The 18,102-nt window shown below is 33.5% G+C and overlaps 1 protein-coding gene across 1 annotated transcript in view; it reads right to left on the bottom strand.

Moving 5' to 3' along the window:
• Window positions 1-741: 741 nt before the first annotated feature.
• LOC118734095 (pituitary homeobox 2) overlaps window positions 742-18,102 on the bottom strand; it is a 224,790-nt gene continuing 207,429 nt past the window's right edge. Inside the window, exon 6 of the mRNA XM_036463800.1 lies at window positions 742-2,009. Coding sequence (XP_036319693.1) covers window positions 1,903-2,009 — 107 coding nt within the window. The 3' untranslated portion in view covers window positions 742-1,902. The remainder of the gene's footprint in view (window positions 2,010-18,102) is intronic.

Raw genomic sequence — 18,102 nt, 5'->3', positions numbered from 1 at the left:
ATTGTGCGTGACCCTGCGCCCTATGGGGGAAGGCTTTTAATGTAGCCTAGCATTTTCAAGGGCGTTTTGTTCCAGATTTCAAATGGATTAAGTGTAGCACCATTCAAGTGAGCTAGTCTGCGCCTAGCAAGAGCGTCACATTCACAAAGAATGTGTTCTGGCGTTTCCTCATCCAGCTCACAGAAGCGACAGCCATTTGTGTCTGAAATATTCACTTTACTGAGGTGATAGCGAAGGGAGCAATGTCCCGTATATTACCTAGTGAGAGTTTTTAGGTCTTCTCTGCCTAAGTTGAGTAGTATTTTTGAAGCTTCTTTTGAAGGGCAGATAAATCGTTTGGCTTGTCTCTACCCTGGATATTCCATCCAGTGCCTGTTGAACATTTTCTCTACCCAGTTGTTTATGATCTCCTTTATTTGTGCTTTGGTGAGCCCACAAAATGGTTCTGGACCATTAAATACTGCGGTAGCTCCTAGCTTCGCTAGGCAGTCAGCCTCCTCGTTGCCGTCATGTCCTTCATACCCCGGTACCCATCCTAATAAAACAGTATTTTTGGCACCAAGAGCGTTTAGAACATTAAAGCAACCATATACTAGCTGGGAATTTATTTTGTGAGACTTGAGTGCCAGTAGGGCTGCCTAACTGTCCGACAAAATGTAGACATATATATAAATATGTAACTCATATCTATGTATAATAGTGAATTTAGTGTAGCTTTGTCAAAATACTGCTTTTTTTTTATCTGTTTTTCATGTTAGTTCGTGAACATGGTTCGAAGTCCTTTTTGGCTCTAGAAAACTCTCAGCCCTGACAAATAAAGACTCTTTATTCATTTAATCAATTTTATATTTAATAGTAGTTTTCTTGATTTTTACAACATAGAGTGGGAAAATTGCATTTTTCACATATGTGATGAATACTGTGGACTTAAATCATAAGATAGTGTAAATTTTTAATCAATTAATTAAGTAGTTATTATTTTATTTACTCATTACTTAGCTACAGCTTACAAATATGAGAATTACAATACAATACAATAGAGATGCAGCAGAGTGCCAGCCATGTAGGGCAGAATAAATTACTCATTTCATTCCGTTGTCTCATTTTATATTTTATACAATCTATTATTTGCTTAAGAGTAGATTTTCTTGAAAATGCGGGGTATTGGAAATATGTAGCATATGTAGTAACAATTCAAATACAATTCTTACAAAGGAGTGGCGGTTAAGATGGTACGGAAACGCTGTTGTGCAAATTGTGTATAAATCGGCTGGTCGCAGATATGTAACATTACACCTTCGCTTCATTATAACTAACTAAATATGTTCTTTAGGTTTTTGCATTGCGTACCTATAATTTCAACAAAATTAATACGCATATAAAAGTCTGGCCTACATATAATACATGCAATTACAATAGATACATTTACATACAAACAAGTGTGAAACACTTTCTGATCGCTCAACTTTTGTGCGAATCCTTAACCCTATGATTATTTACAATAAAATTTTCCAGATTTCTTTATAAAACTGCCAACTTTTGCACTTTAGAGTCTATGTATTGTATACATATGTATGTACATACTTAATTACACACATTAACTCGTATATGTATTTATGTTTATTTTTTGTAGGTAAGTATGTACATATGTAGATGTATTTGTGTTTTCAGTTTAATGATATTATTTGTGATCACACGACTTGCATTTTTAGCATTTTATATTTAATATTATTAAATATATGTAGATATTTTAAAATATTTAACAAATTTACGCGAGCTCCGTATGACGCTGTTCTTAAATCATTTATCACTTGACGGCATTCCTTTAAAATACAAATATTGACTGTTTGCGTGTCGTAACTCAACATTTGTATTTTAAAAGAAGTCGTCAAAGGTCTTCGATTATGTTTGATACTGCAACATCGGCGCTGACAAATTGGGATGGTGCGAGCTGTTCATACGCAAGGCAGATAAGCTTTTGTTGTACCATTCATCTTCCGGTGACATGCCTTTGAAAAGATAATTAGAAGAAATAAATATAATTAAATTATTCAGCTCTAACGTGTTTGCATTTAAGTACTTAAGTGTTATTATATTTATGCATATTTATGTAGGAATGTACATATGTGTCTATGTATGTAAAACTATGTTTCCATCAAGGGCATCCGAATTTTAATTGGTCCGAATATAAAAAAAATTTAACTTGGGACACCATATCTGTGTGTAGTTACAGTGACAACACTTTTTTAAAATGTTGTCCTTTGAATTCATTTACTTTCTAGAAAATCTCTTATGCCATTATTACAAGAACTGTCCGTTAATAAGAATCCAATTTAGAATAGTCAATAGGAACAGCCTTATAGCCGATCTGTTTTTTATTCTAAATACGTATCGTCACTAGACACGAATAAAGGCGCGAGCTCAAAAGTTGACCGCGAAAAAAGGCGCATAAAAAAAAACTTCAGCAAAGAAAGACTCTTAACATAGTTGACGGCGAAGGAAGACGCGTTAAAATATTTGACGGCGAAGATAGACGCGTAAACTTATTTTCGCGGTCAACTATGTTTGTGGTTGTAATAGTATGTACATTTCGTAAAGAGTTTTTTAGCCCAGTTATGCATACTTGCACTGCTATACCATTTTTACGTAAAAATTAAAACCCAACAGAATTCTACATGTTAACTGCTATCTGTTGGGTAACCGCTTACACGCAAAGCCCATTTAACAGATTCTTATGTGAGAACTCGCATGCAATAATGCTGAAGTGACAGTCCTTGGCCAAGTATAAATCTATGATTACGCGTCTTTCTTCGCCGTCAACTAGGTTACGCGTCTTTCTTCGCCGAAGTTTTTACTAAGCGCCTTTTTTCGTACAATTTTTTTATGCGTCTTTTTTCGCCGTCGAAACACTAGCGCGCCTTTATTCGTCTCTAGTGACGGTATGTTCTTTCAGAGAAGCTACTTGTTTATTTCACCGTTTTTTACAACAGTGACATTTAACAACTTAGGGCCAGTTTGTCAGTGCCAGTTTAAACTTAGATTACGTAAACTGCGTTTATATTGAGCGGCTTGCTGACATTTAATTAACTAACCTTAGTTTTTAAACTAAACTAGCCCTTAAATGTCTATCTTAGACAGTGAATAGAAAAAATTTGAGCACAGAAATTTGTTAACAGTATGCGCATATGTTTTTACGCAAAATTTGTTTCGTTAATTTTGTACCAAAATATGGCTCATACTGGCTGACTTCCAATACGTATCAACACAATGTTTGGATACTATTATACTGCGGTATTCAAACTGTTTGTATATGCAGAGTTGCGACACATTGCAACCATATACATACATTGCATATTTTCCATATTCCATTTAGCAATGGAAAATTTTTCTGAATTTTCCATTTTTAAAACACCAATGGTAACCAATAACAAACGAAGCATCAAATTTGTTTCTGATGCGCGGATTGCTCTAGCGATGCGTTTCGATAATTTTTCGGATGCGTTTTGGAACAGTATACGTTGTCAATATTTTGTAGTTCGGCGTTATGGAACATTATACTTTGTACGTATGCAAAGCAATTGACGTTTCGGAAGTCAGCCACTATAATAAAATCCACACAATTTAAAGTTTCAAACTTAGAAGAAAGTTTAGAAAATATCTGCGAATTTTCATAATTTTTTACATACATATATGAAATACATATATTTATGACATGTTATATATGTATTATATATATGTTGTGAATGTGGAATTTTAGACTACCGCGGAAGCGAATGTCAAGTATTTTTAAGAAATAATTTCGGTAAGTGAATTAGGTAATTTTGATAAATGAAAAAATGTATGGCCTTATTCATAAAAAATAAAATAGATTTAAAGAGCTTCATAAAGTGATATTCTCATACAAATTTTCTATTTCAAAGCAGTTTAATTCGACTTTATTTTTTATGCATTTGGGCGTTAAAAGTTATTAATTTTTTATAATGTTTAATTTATTTAGTACTTGAATTTAAAAATTGGAACATTCTATTTAACAAAAAGTAACAACTGCTCGCTCGGAACAGCTGGTGAAGGGGGCAAATATCTACGTGCGAAAGATGATAATATTTTAAACTCGTTTCGGTTGACGCTCCACAAGTTCAGAGGACTTCCAGTTATATACATGACGCAGGATGCCGATTCATCAATTATTGACGCGCACGTTTTAAAGAACATTTTTTGAATAGCCTGTATTTTTCGGTTCATCAACTATTTTAATTTTTGTTTACCTCGCCTACTATTTGTCAGTATGTACAATTTTCAACAAGTGTTTTATAAAACAGTGCGCGCCACTTCATCAAAGTATTTTCCAATTCTTTAATCTTATTATCGGATCCGACATACATATGTAGGTATACTAGGTCGAGTCAATTTGTATGGGAAATTTTTTCGACTATAGGCGTATAGCATTAGAGGATTCTACGTTTAATTCTAAGAAAATTGGCCAAAGAAATCATGGGTCTAAAATCAACTTGGAGTTTGTCAAATAGTGAAAATATGTTTCTTTTAGTTATCATTTTGCTGTAGTGTCGTACACTGAGAAAAAAACGCGTTATAAAAATGAAATTTTTTTATTTGATTACCGTGTAAAAATGTTCGTATTTAAACCAATTCAAAAGTGAATATTTCCATTATACATACACTACGTATAATGAAAATACTCAATTTAAATACGCCCGTATTAAAATGAAGCAGTTTTCACTGCACGGATGGCGTTTCGCACGTCTCAGCTGCTTTTTCATATGTAATTAACAAAGAATATGTATATAAAGCATGCATAGGGGTGACAACACATTCACACATATATGGTATATGTTTATCCCCTGCAGAAAAAAATTATCAATTGATAAAAAATAACCTACTTACAGTTAGCTTTTGAACTTGAAACCAGTGGACAAGTAATGCAGGAGTAAAGCTCGAGATTGTTTTCTTTAAACGCGTTTCTATTTAAATATCCTGCACTTCGCAAATACTTTTTCGAATTGAGGACAAATAAAAGGAAGATCGAAATTTCATATTATCATTTTGAAGTTATGTCCGACAAGTTATCTGTGACAACATTTGCAAACACATTTACATATATGGCCGTAGGTGAGTGTGCAAAAACGCTTGATACGATTGATTGCTGCCAAGGGGTCCGGGTTCAATTACCATCAGACGGAACATAAAATGAATTATTTTTGTTCTTCTTAATTATAATTTCGTATAACGAAAAAGCATCTGTGCACTTCACAACGACATATTTTATAACGTACACACTCAAATTTAAAACGAGTTGGGTTGGTGCTCTTTCATATGCGTATTTTTTTAAATTTAGAACGTTTTTTTTTTAGTTCTAAAATTTTTTACCCTCAGTGTAAAGAAGGACTTTAATGAAAATGCACAGAAATAAAAAGAGAGGGAAAATACCCTTCCACTGATACCTCATAAGTCGAAATCGTAATAGCTTTGGCCCAGTTATTGAAGTTTTTCTGAAACCAATCTTTGAAAAGAGTTAAAAAACAGCATCAAAAATCTCATTATTACGATTCTGTTGATAAGATTTTTAAGTATTTTTATGCAGATTTTTTAAGCTTAAACTGTTTTGTCATCTGAGGGATTTTTTTGAAAAAATTCTTTAAGAAACTATCTTCATGCATAAAAAACTCCATTATTTGGAGGTATTTTCAAGTCGGTCCAGCTCACGTAAATCTTAATATTTTTTCCGACGCCTTCAAATATAATAACATTTGTAATCCCGTCGGAAAAACCGCAACTTTTATTGAAGATGCAGTCTAATGTACATGCCTACATATGTACATCTGAATGCATGTAGTTTGTATTGAATTTTAGTTTATGCCAGACCTGTTAACTTTGGATTACGATTACTAATCAAAACGATTACAAAGGTTCCGTAATCGTAATGAATAATTCAATTAGTGTTTTTAACCGAGGAATTAGTAATCAATTATAATTAGAATTAATCAAAAAACAATCATGATTATTTGTCATTAAAAAAATAATCAATAATGATCAAAAATAATCAAAAAAAGTAGTTGATTAAATTTGGTGATTACTTTTGATTATTCTTGATTTAATAATGGTAATTTGATAATGGTAATTAATCATTTAGCAGATTTAAAAAAAAAAATAATTTATCTAAATCGGTAATCATCACAATTTATAATCATTACTTAACAGCTCTGTTTTATACACAATTTAAGCACTTCTTTACAGCACTAAAGAAAAATGCTAAGTAAAAGAAACCTATTTTCTCAATTTGGCAAACTCCAAATTGATTTTAGACCCACGATTTCTTCGGCTAATTTGCTTAGAATTACACGTAGAATCCTCCTATGCTATACGCCTACAGCCGAAAAAATTGACCAGCCCTAATGTACACTCTTATTTTTATTGCGGTACAAGAATACTTCGTTTATGAATATGGCATCGGGGCTGCTAATGTCGGATTATCCTCCCGACATTCACTTCAAGATCGTTCTGTAAACACCGTTTACTAGCAGAACCAGATGTTTAAGGTTTTTCCAAAGAATTCCTCATTTTCATTCTTTTGGCTGTTTCAGAATTTGGAGAACATGTTTCTGTAATACATTTTTAATCCCTTCTTCTAGGACTGGCTTGAAAAATTTATGTAGATAGGTGGATATGACAAATAAATTGTTTTGTTTGTTTGTGAAAGGGTATGATCTCCGGATGTGCAATAATCCTTTATTTTGAGTAGGGTTGCCAACTATTTACAAATTAGTACCTTAAACATATATAATACGCGAATTTTTTGTTAATCGCCTCTAATTTGCACAGTTCTTTCAAATTTCAAAAATAAAGAGTCAAATGAAGGGGCTTGGCCTTCAGATGTGCAATAAGGTTTTATTTTTTCAGAGAGGGTTGCCACTTGTGCAAAAAATTATAAGGTGTGGGTTGTTCTTGCACTAAAAGGGGTACATACGTATGAATCGGTGAGTTCTACAACCAAATTGAGTTTTTTGTTGTTGAGATCAAAAACAGTAAAAGTTACGGACATGTACGATTTTTCTCCTTATTTCATGGGTACAATCAGCTTAGCTACGTTAACAGCTAGGCATCTGGTATCGCATTCGCAAAAGCTCCACATTGAGTTTTGCGAATGCGAATGTTAAAATTAATGCAGATGTTCCACGATTGTAAATGCGATAACCCAATTTAAAAAACCAATTTAAAAAAAATCATATCGTTGTAAAGCCGATTAAACACTCTTACTTCTGATATGCATATTTGTATACTTCGTGAATAAAAATTTGAGAAAAAACACTTAAAAGGAAAAAATTACTTTTTTTATAAAAAAATATTTTAACCAAAAAAATTACTCACCAATTTTTTAAAAATTGGCATTGTTGTTAAAGCGATTAAACCCCTTTTCGTGTAATATGCATATTTGTACACTTCGGACAAAAAATGTGAGAAAAAAAAAACTTAAAAGGAAAAAATAAAAATTTTTTCTTATAAAAAAAATTTTACAAAAAAATTACTAATTAGTAATACAATTGAATGCCGTATTTAAATAAAACTAATAATTAATAATGTTTTAAACGTTAATTTGTTCTTGTTTACCCACAGCCCAGTTAAAAATAAAGCAAAGATACATATACGGAAGTCTAAGGCATATAAAAATATAAAAACACCATGGTTTTTGATTTTTTACATAACAGGTTATATATAAAAATTAAAGGTAATTTTCTGTTTTATTTAAATAAAATATTCAATTGTATTTCTAATTAGTAATTTTTTAGTTTAAAATATTTTTTATAAGAAAAAATTTTTATTTTTTTCTTTCAAATGTTTTTTCTCAAATTTGTATATACGAAGTGTACAAATATGCATATCAGAAGAAAGGAGTTTAATTGCGTTTACAAAGATACCAATTTTTTAAAAATCGGTTAGTATTTTTTTTGTTGAAAATATTTTTTATAAAAAAAGGTATTTTTTCTTTTAAATGTGTTTTTTTTTTTTTTAATTTATATACACCAAGTATACAAATATGCATATCAGAAGAAAGGGGAATTATCCGCCTTTACAACAATACTAACGTTTTAAAAATCGGTTAGTAATTTTTTTGTTTAAAATATTTTTTTTTTATAAAAAAAGGTATTTTTTCAATTAAATTGTGTTTTTTCTAAAATTTTTGTATTCGACGTATACAAATATGCATATCAGAAGAAAGGGGGTTAATCACTGTCACGACATCAGCATCACCTAATTTGTATTCAAGTCCACTTAGCACACAAAAATGCATCTCTATAGCAGCAATTTATGTTTAACTCAACATGTTCTAAGTCACTCAAGAGTGCTAAGCTCTCTTACTTATGTTGTACATTAGTATGTATTTGCGTATTGGTGCTGCTATTCTCGCTTGCGCTTGTTATTTAGTGATTGTTATTGAAATTACTGTTATGTATTGAAATTTCTGCAATTTGCTATATACCATTGTATGCATACTAGGGCTGGGACTATCCGCACATTCGAATATCCGGATATCCATGCGGATTATCTGTTGACACGAATAAAATCCGGATAGTATGGATATCCGGTTAATATTCGCTTGTGCATGTATTCGGATATCCGGATTTACGAAGATCCGGTTAATATTCGTATTTTCAGATATCCGAAAAAATCAAAAATCGTGAATTCAATTATGCACACGATAGAGTGAATTAGCTCTTGACGGACTTGAAGTTGACCTTTTGTTTTGTATCGTTTTGTCACAATATAAACAAATGGCACTATTCTTGTCATCAATTTTAGAAATGCTACAATTTGGTAAAGCATTCACCACGACCAAAAGTATCGTAACAGCTTTCATTATTCCGTCCATGATATTTTAAAGCCATGAAAAAACTCTCGCGGTCAATTTTATTTTATTTTTCATTTTTACGAAACGATACTTTAATTTCCCAATACCAGGCGCTCATGCATATGAAGTAGCAAGTTTTCTACATGGTACAATAAAAACAGGTAGAAGCCAATTTGACGTCAAACCTACAAAAGTCAAAGTTTTCGGGAGAATAAAAATAAAAATGAGCGTGTGTAAGGAAAAATAAAAAATTATATTTCACTGGTTGGCGTTTTTAAGTAAATTTGAAGTTTAATTTTATTTATTTATTTTCTTTAGTTACAATTTGTTAATTTGTTTGTTGTTTTCTGTCTTTGATTTATGAGTTGCAGTGTTGTTGGAGGGACTTTCCGGCATAAGAGTCATAGCAACAGCACTTGGCATCAAACGTGCTTTCCCTGTACCTCCCGGTGCATTTATAAAATCTGCTGCTTTAAAATGTTTAACGCACAGCAAGGCATTTCGTTGCAGCTCTGCCCCACAGCTGCTTTCGCAACGCTCCTTACGCGAAGGACATTGAGGCACGTTAAAAAAATAGTGGTATCTGATTTATATTTAACATCACATAAAAACAACGCTTCAGGTGTTGCATTTTTAGCACATACACTAAGTATAAACAGCACAACGCTACAAAAATTCAAATGTTAATTAAAAATTTTTTTAACGAACATTTAAAAAAAAAACAAACGACATGACATTTAAATCGTAACGAAATATAGGAAATAAAAGAAAACCAAGTTGAAGTTTAAAGGTTTGGTTCTCATGAGAGCAATGTCATTTTGGCTTCTACCTGTATTTATGTGCCTTGAGTTTTCTATACGCACATATTTGTTTGTCGAACTTTTTAATTCGTTTGTAGAAGCCTTTGAAATTACAAAGTAGAAATTTGGAAATTTTAAAATTTATACAAACAATTTTGTGCGTAGAAATAGAAAACTTGTTACTACACATTTATGAGCGCCAGGTATTGGGAAATGAAAGTATCGTTTTGATAACGAAAAATCCGGATATTCGGATAGCCGAATATTATCTTAGCTTCGGATATTCGTATATTCGGTTTATCCGGCTAGTAGAAAAATTCGGATGAAGTTCCCAGCCCTAATGCATACCAATCGCACGTTGCAAATATATAATGTATTTTATTTTAAGCAGCTAGGTTATTCTTTCCTTTTTTATCAAGCAGCCGAGGAGACAGCACCAATTTTTTTAACGCGCACCTTATTGTAATTATTAGCCAACAATCCACTATGTAAAATGTAAAGCTGAGTTATAACGCTTTGCAATAAATCACAGAATTTTCGGAAAGTCGTATTTTTTTTTTAATTTACGTACGTAATTAATAATTGTTTAAAAAATTGCTGTTTCCCGGTTCCACACCGAAAATGCCGAAAAGGTTGACAAGAAATCAAGCCAAGGAGTTGGGAAGCAGTTCGAATTCGGTAAGTGACCATTCGGATCACGAGGCAACTACCATCGTCGGTGAAGCTGCTCCAGAGGAGCAAACGGGAGGGGCATTGGGAATCAGTCAAGCTTCCATTACTAATGACCAAATTACATCATTATTCGCCGCCATAGCATCACTTCGTGAATCTGTCGAGGAACTACACAATGACGTCAGGCGTAAGGCAAATAATGTTGAGGGTAACCATGCCAATGCCGCACCTTCCACCAATGCCCAAGCACCTTTACAAGCTCCATCTTTGCAACCGCCACAAATTACAGCGCAGTTGCCGGCAAACCGTTTTACACAGCCGTCACAAATCGTGGGGCGGTTAATGCCGAACGAGACTGCGCAGCACCCACAAGCTACAACGCAATCGTTACAAACTACGGGGCCTTCATCGGGGCATATTTATTCACAGTCGATCTTATCATCGAGAATTGCAATGTCATCTCAGATCCAATCATTACCACGAATTTCAGCGCCGTTGCCGAGCTGTCAGCACATAACAGCGCAATCGTCGGCGCTACCTAATGGGTTTATACAGTCGCCACCACACTTGTTAACCCAGTCATTGCCATTTACTACAACGCGCGTGCATCCGTCTTTATCTTCGACACAGATACCGGCAGGTACAATGCAAGCATCGACTTCAAACAGTAGTGGCCTAACATTCATGGACCAATCTGCGACAAAACTTTTTCCCTTGCCAATTTTTGATGGCAATCCTGAGGATTGGCCATTGTTTTTAGTCAATTATACCGACACCACCCAAGAATTTCAATATACCAACAGGCAAAACCTTATGCGCCTGCAAAAGGCTCTGCAGGGTGCTGCCAAACGTGCCGTAACATCGTTGCTCATCTACCCTGACGATGTGCCAAAGGTAATTCAGGAACTACAGTTTAACTTTGGTAGACCCAAACTTTTAATTAAATCTCAGTTGCTAAAAGTACAGCGGTTTCGGGCAATTAATGAGAGTCAACTTGACCAAATTCTAGACTTTTCCAATAGGGTGCGCAATAATCTTTGCATTGAAAATTTGCATTTTATAATTTTTTTTTATTTATTATACACTGTTTTGATTCTGTTTTTTTTGTTGTAATCCAAATAGTTGTGAAACTTGGTGGAGTGCAGTGTAATGAGAATGGAAAACCAAAACTGTAAATGTTACGACTTTTTTCATGCCTGCGTTCATAAAGTTTCAGCGCATGTGTTGCCAGTGCTACTACTTTATGTACGCAGGCATGAAAAAACTCATAACTACAACATTTTCGGCCACTATTTAGATTGCAAAAAAAACAAAAACTAAGCAGTGCATAATTAACCCTTTCCGTTCATTTGTACAATATATTGTATATTTAATTTTTGTAACATTGGAAGCGTGCTACTAAAAATCTTATTAATATTTTTAATTAAACTTTATGAAGCTTTGGATTGTCCCGTGTAGTTTACGCAAATTTCAAAATCGAAAAAGTTTCAAAAATATTTTTAGAATTTAATTTAAAAATAGACCATTTTATAAAATTCCAGTGACACGCAAGTGGTGGCAATTTACTGTACGAAAAATACGTGAAAGTCAAGTAAAATTGTTAAGAAAAGCACATAGCATGGACATATAAAAAGCATTTCATCATATAAAAATGCTAAAATTAAACTATCATGATTTTAAATATTTTTCCCGAGTGGTCAAAAAAAAAGTACAATATATTGTACATTTACACTTAAAGGATGTAAGTGTCTGGTACGTTATATTGTACAAACGTCCGCAAAGGTTGCGGTTGAAAAGGCACTTATTGTGGGTTTTGCCGTGGTTCTTCAAGAGTTTGTGTGCAATTTTTCAAAATTTCTTTGGGCAGGTGTGGGGTGGCCCTATACAAATTTTTTTTTTTCAAAACCAATAATTATTACTTAAAAATTGTTATTATAGCTTAAAATTATTGTAACTAATAGAGGTATGTTGTACACAAACACATAAATAGAAGTTCACAAAAGTTGATATAAAACTATTCGTCGATTTAAATAATTAACTTTTTACTGCACATGTTTTTTTTTTACGAAGAGAAAGCATCGAAAGCCTAACCCCGTCAGTGTGAGACTTTAATCCAAACTAAACCTCCTACCCTCATGTACCGTTCCCCACCCGGTACCACCGTCAAGGATTTCGTCGGGATAATAACACTGTGGGACTGATAAAGTTATAGATCTAATGATGCACAAAAAATATGCATACTTAGAATTTTGAATGCCGTCTCACAATCTGGACTCAACGTATAAAAATGGGTTTTTCGTAGGTTGAGCCTTACAATTGTTCGTAACAGTGATGGAAAATCAAAATTTAAAATTGTGCCGAATTTCTCCGGAAAATGGTGCCTAAATGCACGTCAATGTGCCAATAAATTGAAAGTCGTCGATAGGTACCATTTCTTTTATAAAATATATTTACAGTACTTATTGCATATAAGAAAAACAGAAATCTCACGGAAAACTGTTCTTTAGTGCAATAACAAACGAACACAACAACAAAACCATAAAAATCAAAGTTTAAAACTTTCTACAAAAAATGTTCATTCAAATTTAAGACTTTGTTGTCAGAAATTTTAGAAACTTTCGGGTATGCAGTTTTATAGTCCATTTAATTTTAGATTTGCAAAGTGCAAGTGCGGCTGAGAATTCGCGTTGTTGTTTAATATTTTTTTTTGCATTTTCTTTATACATATTGGATGCACAAAAAAATTTGAGTATGGAGGAAAAAGTGCAACACCTTCCACGAAAAAAGTTCTCAAAACAACGCGAAATGAATGGACTATACAACTGCATACCCGAAAGTATATGTAGTTTTCAAAAAAATTTACGTATGAACGAAAATCATCGCTCAATTATTTACCCTGAATTACGAATTGTAAAAATACAAAGCATCAGACCCCTTTATTCCTAAAGTATTTGCAGATTACAATGTCCAGCTTGCGCAAACTTACTTGTAACTAGCATTCAGGCGTTGTTTTGCGAATATCGGACAGTGGCATATGCTGTGGTCTAGAAATGAGGAGGTCTGATTCTTTGTATATTTAAATTTTGGAATTCAGGGTAAATTATAATTTAGTCAACTAGTTCATTTTCACTGAGATCATTATTTGTAATATTATAACGCAGTACTTTTTTCGTACCAAAATCAATGTTATTCGTATCTTACTGCCTTTGGCGCGAAAGCCGTAACGGCTTTTAAAATTTCAGTATCAAGGTTCTCTTTCTTAATTCTTGGCAAAATTTAACATTAAATTGCAAAGCATTTTTAATTTCATTTTCTCCAAAATTTTTTAGTAAGAAATATTTCGGCTTCTGTTCCACAAATAATATTCAAAATAGGTATGTTATTATGTATTTAAATCTAAAGTGTATATTAAATGATATTTAATATTTGCTTTAGAGATGAAATTGCGACAAATAAAAAAAAAAATTAAGCGTATATGCAGAACGCGGAAGCCAGCTTCTTCTGCTTGCGTTTGTATGTTTATATCATTTATAGTCACATAGTATCAGTTTAAGCACATACGATCAAATGTAAAAAAAATATTTTTAATTGCGAATCCGGAAGAAATAGATATATATTAGTTACATTGAGCTACGCAAAAATAGTGCCGAAAATCAATCGATTGTGTTTAAGGTGCCGGCTGCTTCCGCAAGTGCCGAAAATGGCACAATGCACACTCATTTGCCATCACTGGTTCGTAACTTTATTTCCGTTTATCCGATGAAAAATATAAACAGTGCATACACGGTGACCGCAACCCTCAATACGTGCAGTTCCTCGACTGATGCCAGGAACGATAGAATACAAGATTGCGCATTCCCGCAGAATGACATTTATGGCAACGGGTAAACAAAGAATATGGCGAAGAACAATGAGTTGACAGTTGTGAATTTGCAGTGAGAAAACGTGTTTTCTTCTCGATTCACCAATTTCTCAACCCATCTTTGAATATAGCAAATTAAGCACTACGTTAACAAAAAATATACAACCACTCTTGAAATGTGTTCAAAAGAATAGGTCTTATTAATTAACTATTTAGAATTTTTGTGTTTGTATTGCATGTGCCGAAAAAGTGATAATATCTTGTCGCAGCGATTTTAATTTGTAATATGTGGTATTTAAACGTTTTCAACTTAACATGTCGTGTTTAAAAGTGGTCCGTAAAGTGCTTCATGCATATTACGCTGGTGTCTAAATTTGATGGCTTCTCCTGCCGGCAGAACTCTACCCACTTTCTGGCCAAGGCGTCGTCGCGGGGAAACAAAAAAAAACTGCATTTGGGGGCTTTACCCCTACGGCTGCTGCAATTCAACACACGACACGACATTTTTATAAAGTTTTTATTACAAATAAAACGTTTTTTACTTCAGAACGCACAAATTACTTCGATTTTTCACTTGAAAGTACACAATACGTTTGCACTTGTTTCTAAACAAAAAGTTTGTTTACGTATTGCCATAAATGTCAAAGTCGGCAAAACCAAAGTAGCGGTCTCGGGAATGCGCCACCTTCAGTTCATTTCACCATGGACTAATGCAACTTTCTTTGTTTATGCATGCCCACACAAAATTTGAACTTTTTGCATTTCTTTGATTGACCAGTATTCTGGAAAAACTGCTAAGTGGTGTTTCAGTTAAAGTGATGTGTGAAGCAGGACCGAAGAAAATAAGCAGGAAAAAAGCAAATTTAAACATTAGTAAATATGCTTCCAAATATGCTCGAAAAACAACAAAAAATCTAAGTACAGTTAATGTTTTGTTTTTTATTCAGTTTATTTCAAGGATTGGACGGAATTCGAAATTTCCATATTTCCAGTGGTGTTAGTGCATCGATTTAGTTGTCACTTTTTTTTACTATTATTAAAAATAATGCGGATTATATTACACTAAGATATGAATCCTTAATTTCGTCTCAAGACTGAATTTAATTATTTTCAAATATTTGTTATCCTCCATTTGAGTTAATTATTTCAAAAACACCAATGCTTTCCCGTAGAGACAAACCTTTGGTTTTAAATTATTGTATCTAAGCAGAACTGGAATTGAAGTTACGAGTTAAAAAAAAAAACGAATCGGTTTTATGTTATTACTAGCAGTCCTTGCGAACTTCGTAACGCCCAAAATTAATTTTTTATTTAAACATTTGGTCCAACGTTTTCACCAACAATCACTTTCACGTTTGGTTTTGTGGTCGTCAGAAGGCATATCCTCCATTGCCATCTTAAATAACCTAACCCTTAAGTGCTTACGGTATCTTTAAAGATACAACCATTAAATATGTCGCCAATTCACCATTAACTGTCCAAAAGCTACAAAATATACATCATTACAAAGAAAAAACTTTGGCGTTTCTTTTAAGTATTAATATTTCGCAAACTAGTGATAGTTGAAAGTAAAAATGTGTATAAAAGTAAAAAAAAAATTGTTTGGGCAAATTAAATAAAACGAAGTTTATGGAGTAGAATATCCACATACCTATGGGTATTATAAGTCTCTAAAATATATATACTTGCAGTAAGATATATTTTCTAACGATTTCATGCTGATTGCATCGATTTCGCGCCTCCTCTGCATCACATGATCGAATTTACTGGTTGTATCTTTAAAGATACAGTGAGCGCTTCTCCCTTATTTCCGTTGCGATTGAATTTTGTTTTGCGTGCTTGATATTCTTTAATATTTCGTTTTTATTTGCCACTTGCGCTTCATATGTTGAGTGAGGAGGTTTACTTAGTGGTTTTCTAATAATAAATTCGCGATGGAAGAAAATTTTTGCCGTAGGAAAGCCAAAATGACTGATGACGAAATATGCGAATTACTTTGTAATAGCATTCCTTTCGATAGTACCCACGATGAGAGTGATATTGACGATATCTTTGAGACTATTTCAAATAAAATTAAGGGTAATAAAAAAGATGTAGAAATGCAGTTAGTTCTTGATGAACACGAAACAGTGAATGAGACGGACAATGACATTGACCTAGACGCGTCCATTCACGATTAATTTCTGGATATGATATCAGATGATAATGTAGTAGTGTACATAAAACTAAAAATCCTCGGGATTTATTCCCATCAGAATTTCAGAGAATTTGCGTCAACCCGAAATCCTCTGATTTTGAAAGAATTATATGGAAGAAAGGCAATTTACAACTTCACCATGAGCAGGTACTATTTCAGGGAGATAGTAGTCTTCCGAATGATATAGCATCTTTGGTAACGCCATACCAGATATGGTGCTATTTATTCCCACAATCGTTGGAAGAACATATAGTTGAAGAAACTTTAAAATATGTTGGAGTGAACGAGACCTTCTCTTTTGATATATTTGATTTACGCAAATTCATTGGAATACTTTTTTATATGGCGTATTACAATCTTTCAAGTTCTCGCGATTATTGGTCTGAATCAAGCAGTCGATCTGTATCTGTCATAAAAAATCAAATGAATAGGAGACGATTCGAAAAAATACGGGAGGTGATCCATTTCAATGATAAAGATGAGCAGCCTCCTTTCAACGATCCGGGTCGCGATAGGCTCTATCTTATTAGACCCGTCGTAGATACCCTCAATAAGACTTTCGGAAGTGTTCCTAAATTGGAGAGATTATGTGTAGATAAACAAATGTGTTCCACAAAAATTGGGAGCTACATGAAACAATACTTGCCAAATAAACCAAAGAAGTGGGGGTTTAAGTTTTATGTTTTATGCGATACTTCTGGATATGCTTACAAATTTGAATTATACAGCGGATTAGCGGAGAAACCTATTCAAGCAGAACCTGATCTTCAGCCATCCGCAAATATAGTAGTGAGGTTAGTTCGCGAAGTCCCTCGTTTTAAAAATTATATACTTTTTTTTGACAATTACTGCACAACGATCCCCTTGCTAGTATATTTACGAACCCAGGGTATCCTTTCCGTCGGAACAATTAGGCGTAACAGAATTAAAAATTTTAAGCTCCCTGAAGAAAAGACCATGCTAAAACTTGAACGTGGTACCAGTCAAGAATATGTCTCGAATATATGTGGCATCAATGTGACATCCCTTAGCTGGAAAGATAACCGAGTAGTAAATTTGGTGTCTACCTATGTTGGAATGAAACCGTTGGTGCATTCAATACAAACCGCATCAGAGACTTTGACAGTGAAGAGGTTTGACAAAAAAGATAAAACCATCAAAATTATTCCCTGCCCGCAGATTATTAAAGATTATAATAGTCATATGGGTGGGGTTGACCTTATGGATAGCATGATGGGTCGCCATAAGATCACAATGAAAAGTTGAAAGTGGACTACTCGGGTGTTCTACCACCTTTTGGATATGACATGCGTCAATGCCTGGATACTCTATGAAAGAATTAATAGAGAACGGCCAGATTTTAAAAATATTAGATTAATCGATTTTAAGTTGCAAATAGTTGATGCACTATTTTCATATAAATTCAAAGAAACTCCTAATCGTGGACGGCCAACTTTGGAAACGCAGATCAAAGAAAAGCGATGCAAGCCAAATTCAAGTGTAGCGCTTCAGAGGGATATCAGATTAGACGGAACTGATCACTGGACTACGATGGATAAAAAAGGAAGATGCAAGTTTCCAAATTGCTCAGGACAGACACGGATGTATTGCAGCAAATGTAAGGTAAATCTTTGTTTAACAGCTGAAAAAACTGCTTTTATAACTACCATCATTTTTAAATATGTAAATATTATATATTATTTGTTTT

This window comes from Rhagoletis pomonella, unplaced genomic scaffold, assembly GCF_013731165.1.
Source record: "Rhagoletis pomonella isolate Grant_MI unplaced genomic scaffold, Rhpom_1.0 Rhpom_scaffold_00002, whole genome shotgun sequence".
Taxonomy (NCBI): Eukaryota; Metazoa; Arthropoda; class Insecta; order Diptera; family Tephritidae; genus Rhagoletis; species Rhagoletis pomonella.
The sequence above is the reverse complement of the archived record's forward strand: the minus strand, read 5'-3'. Positions and strand labels throughout refer to the sequence as shown.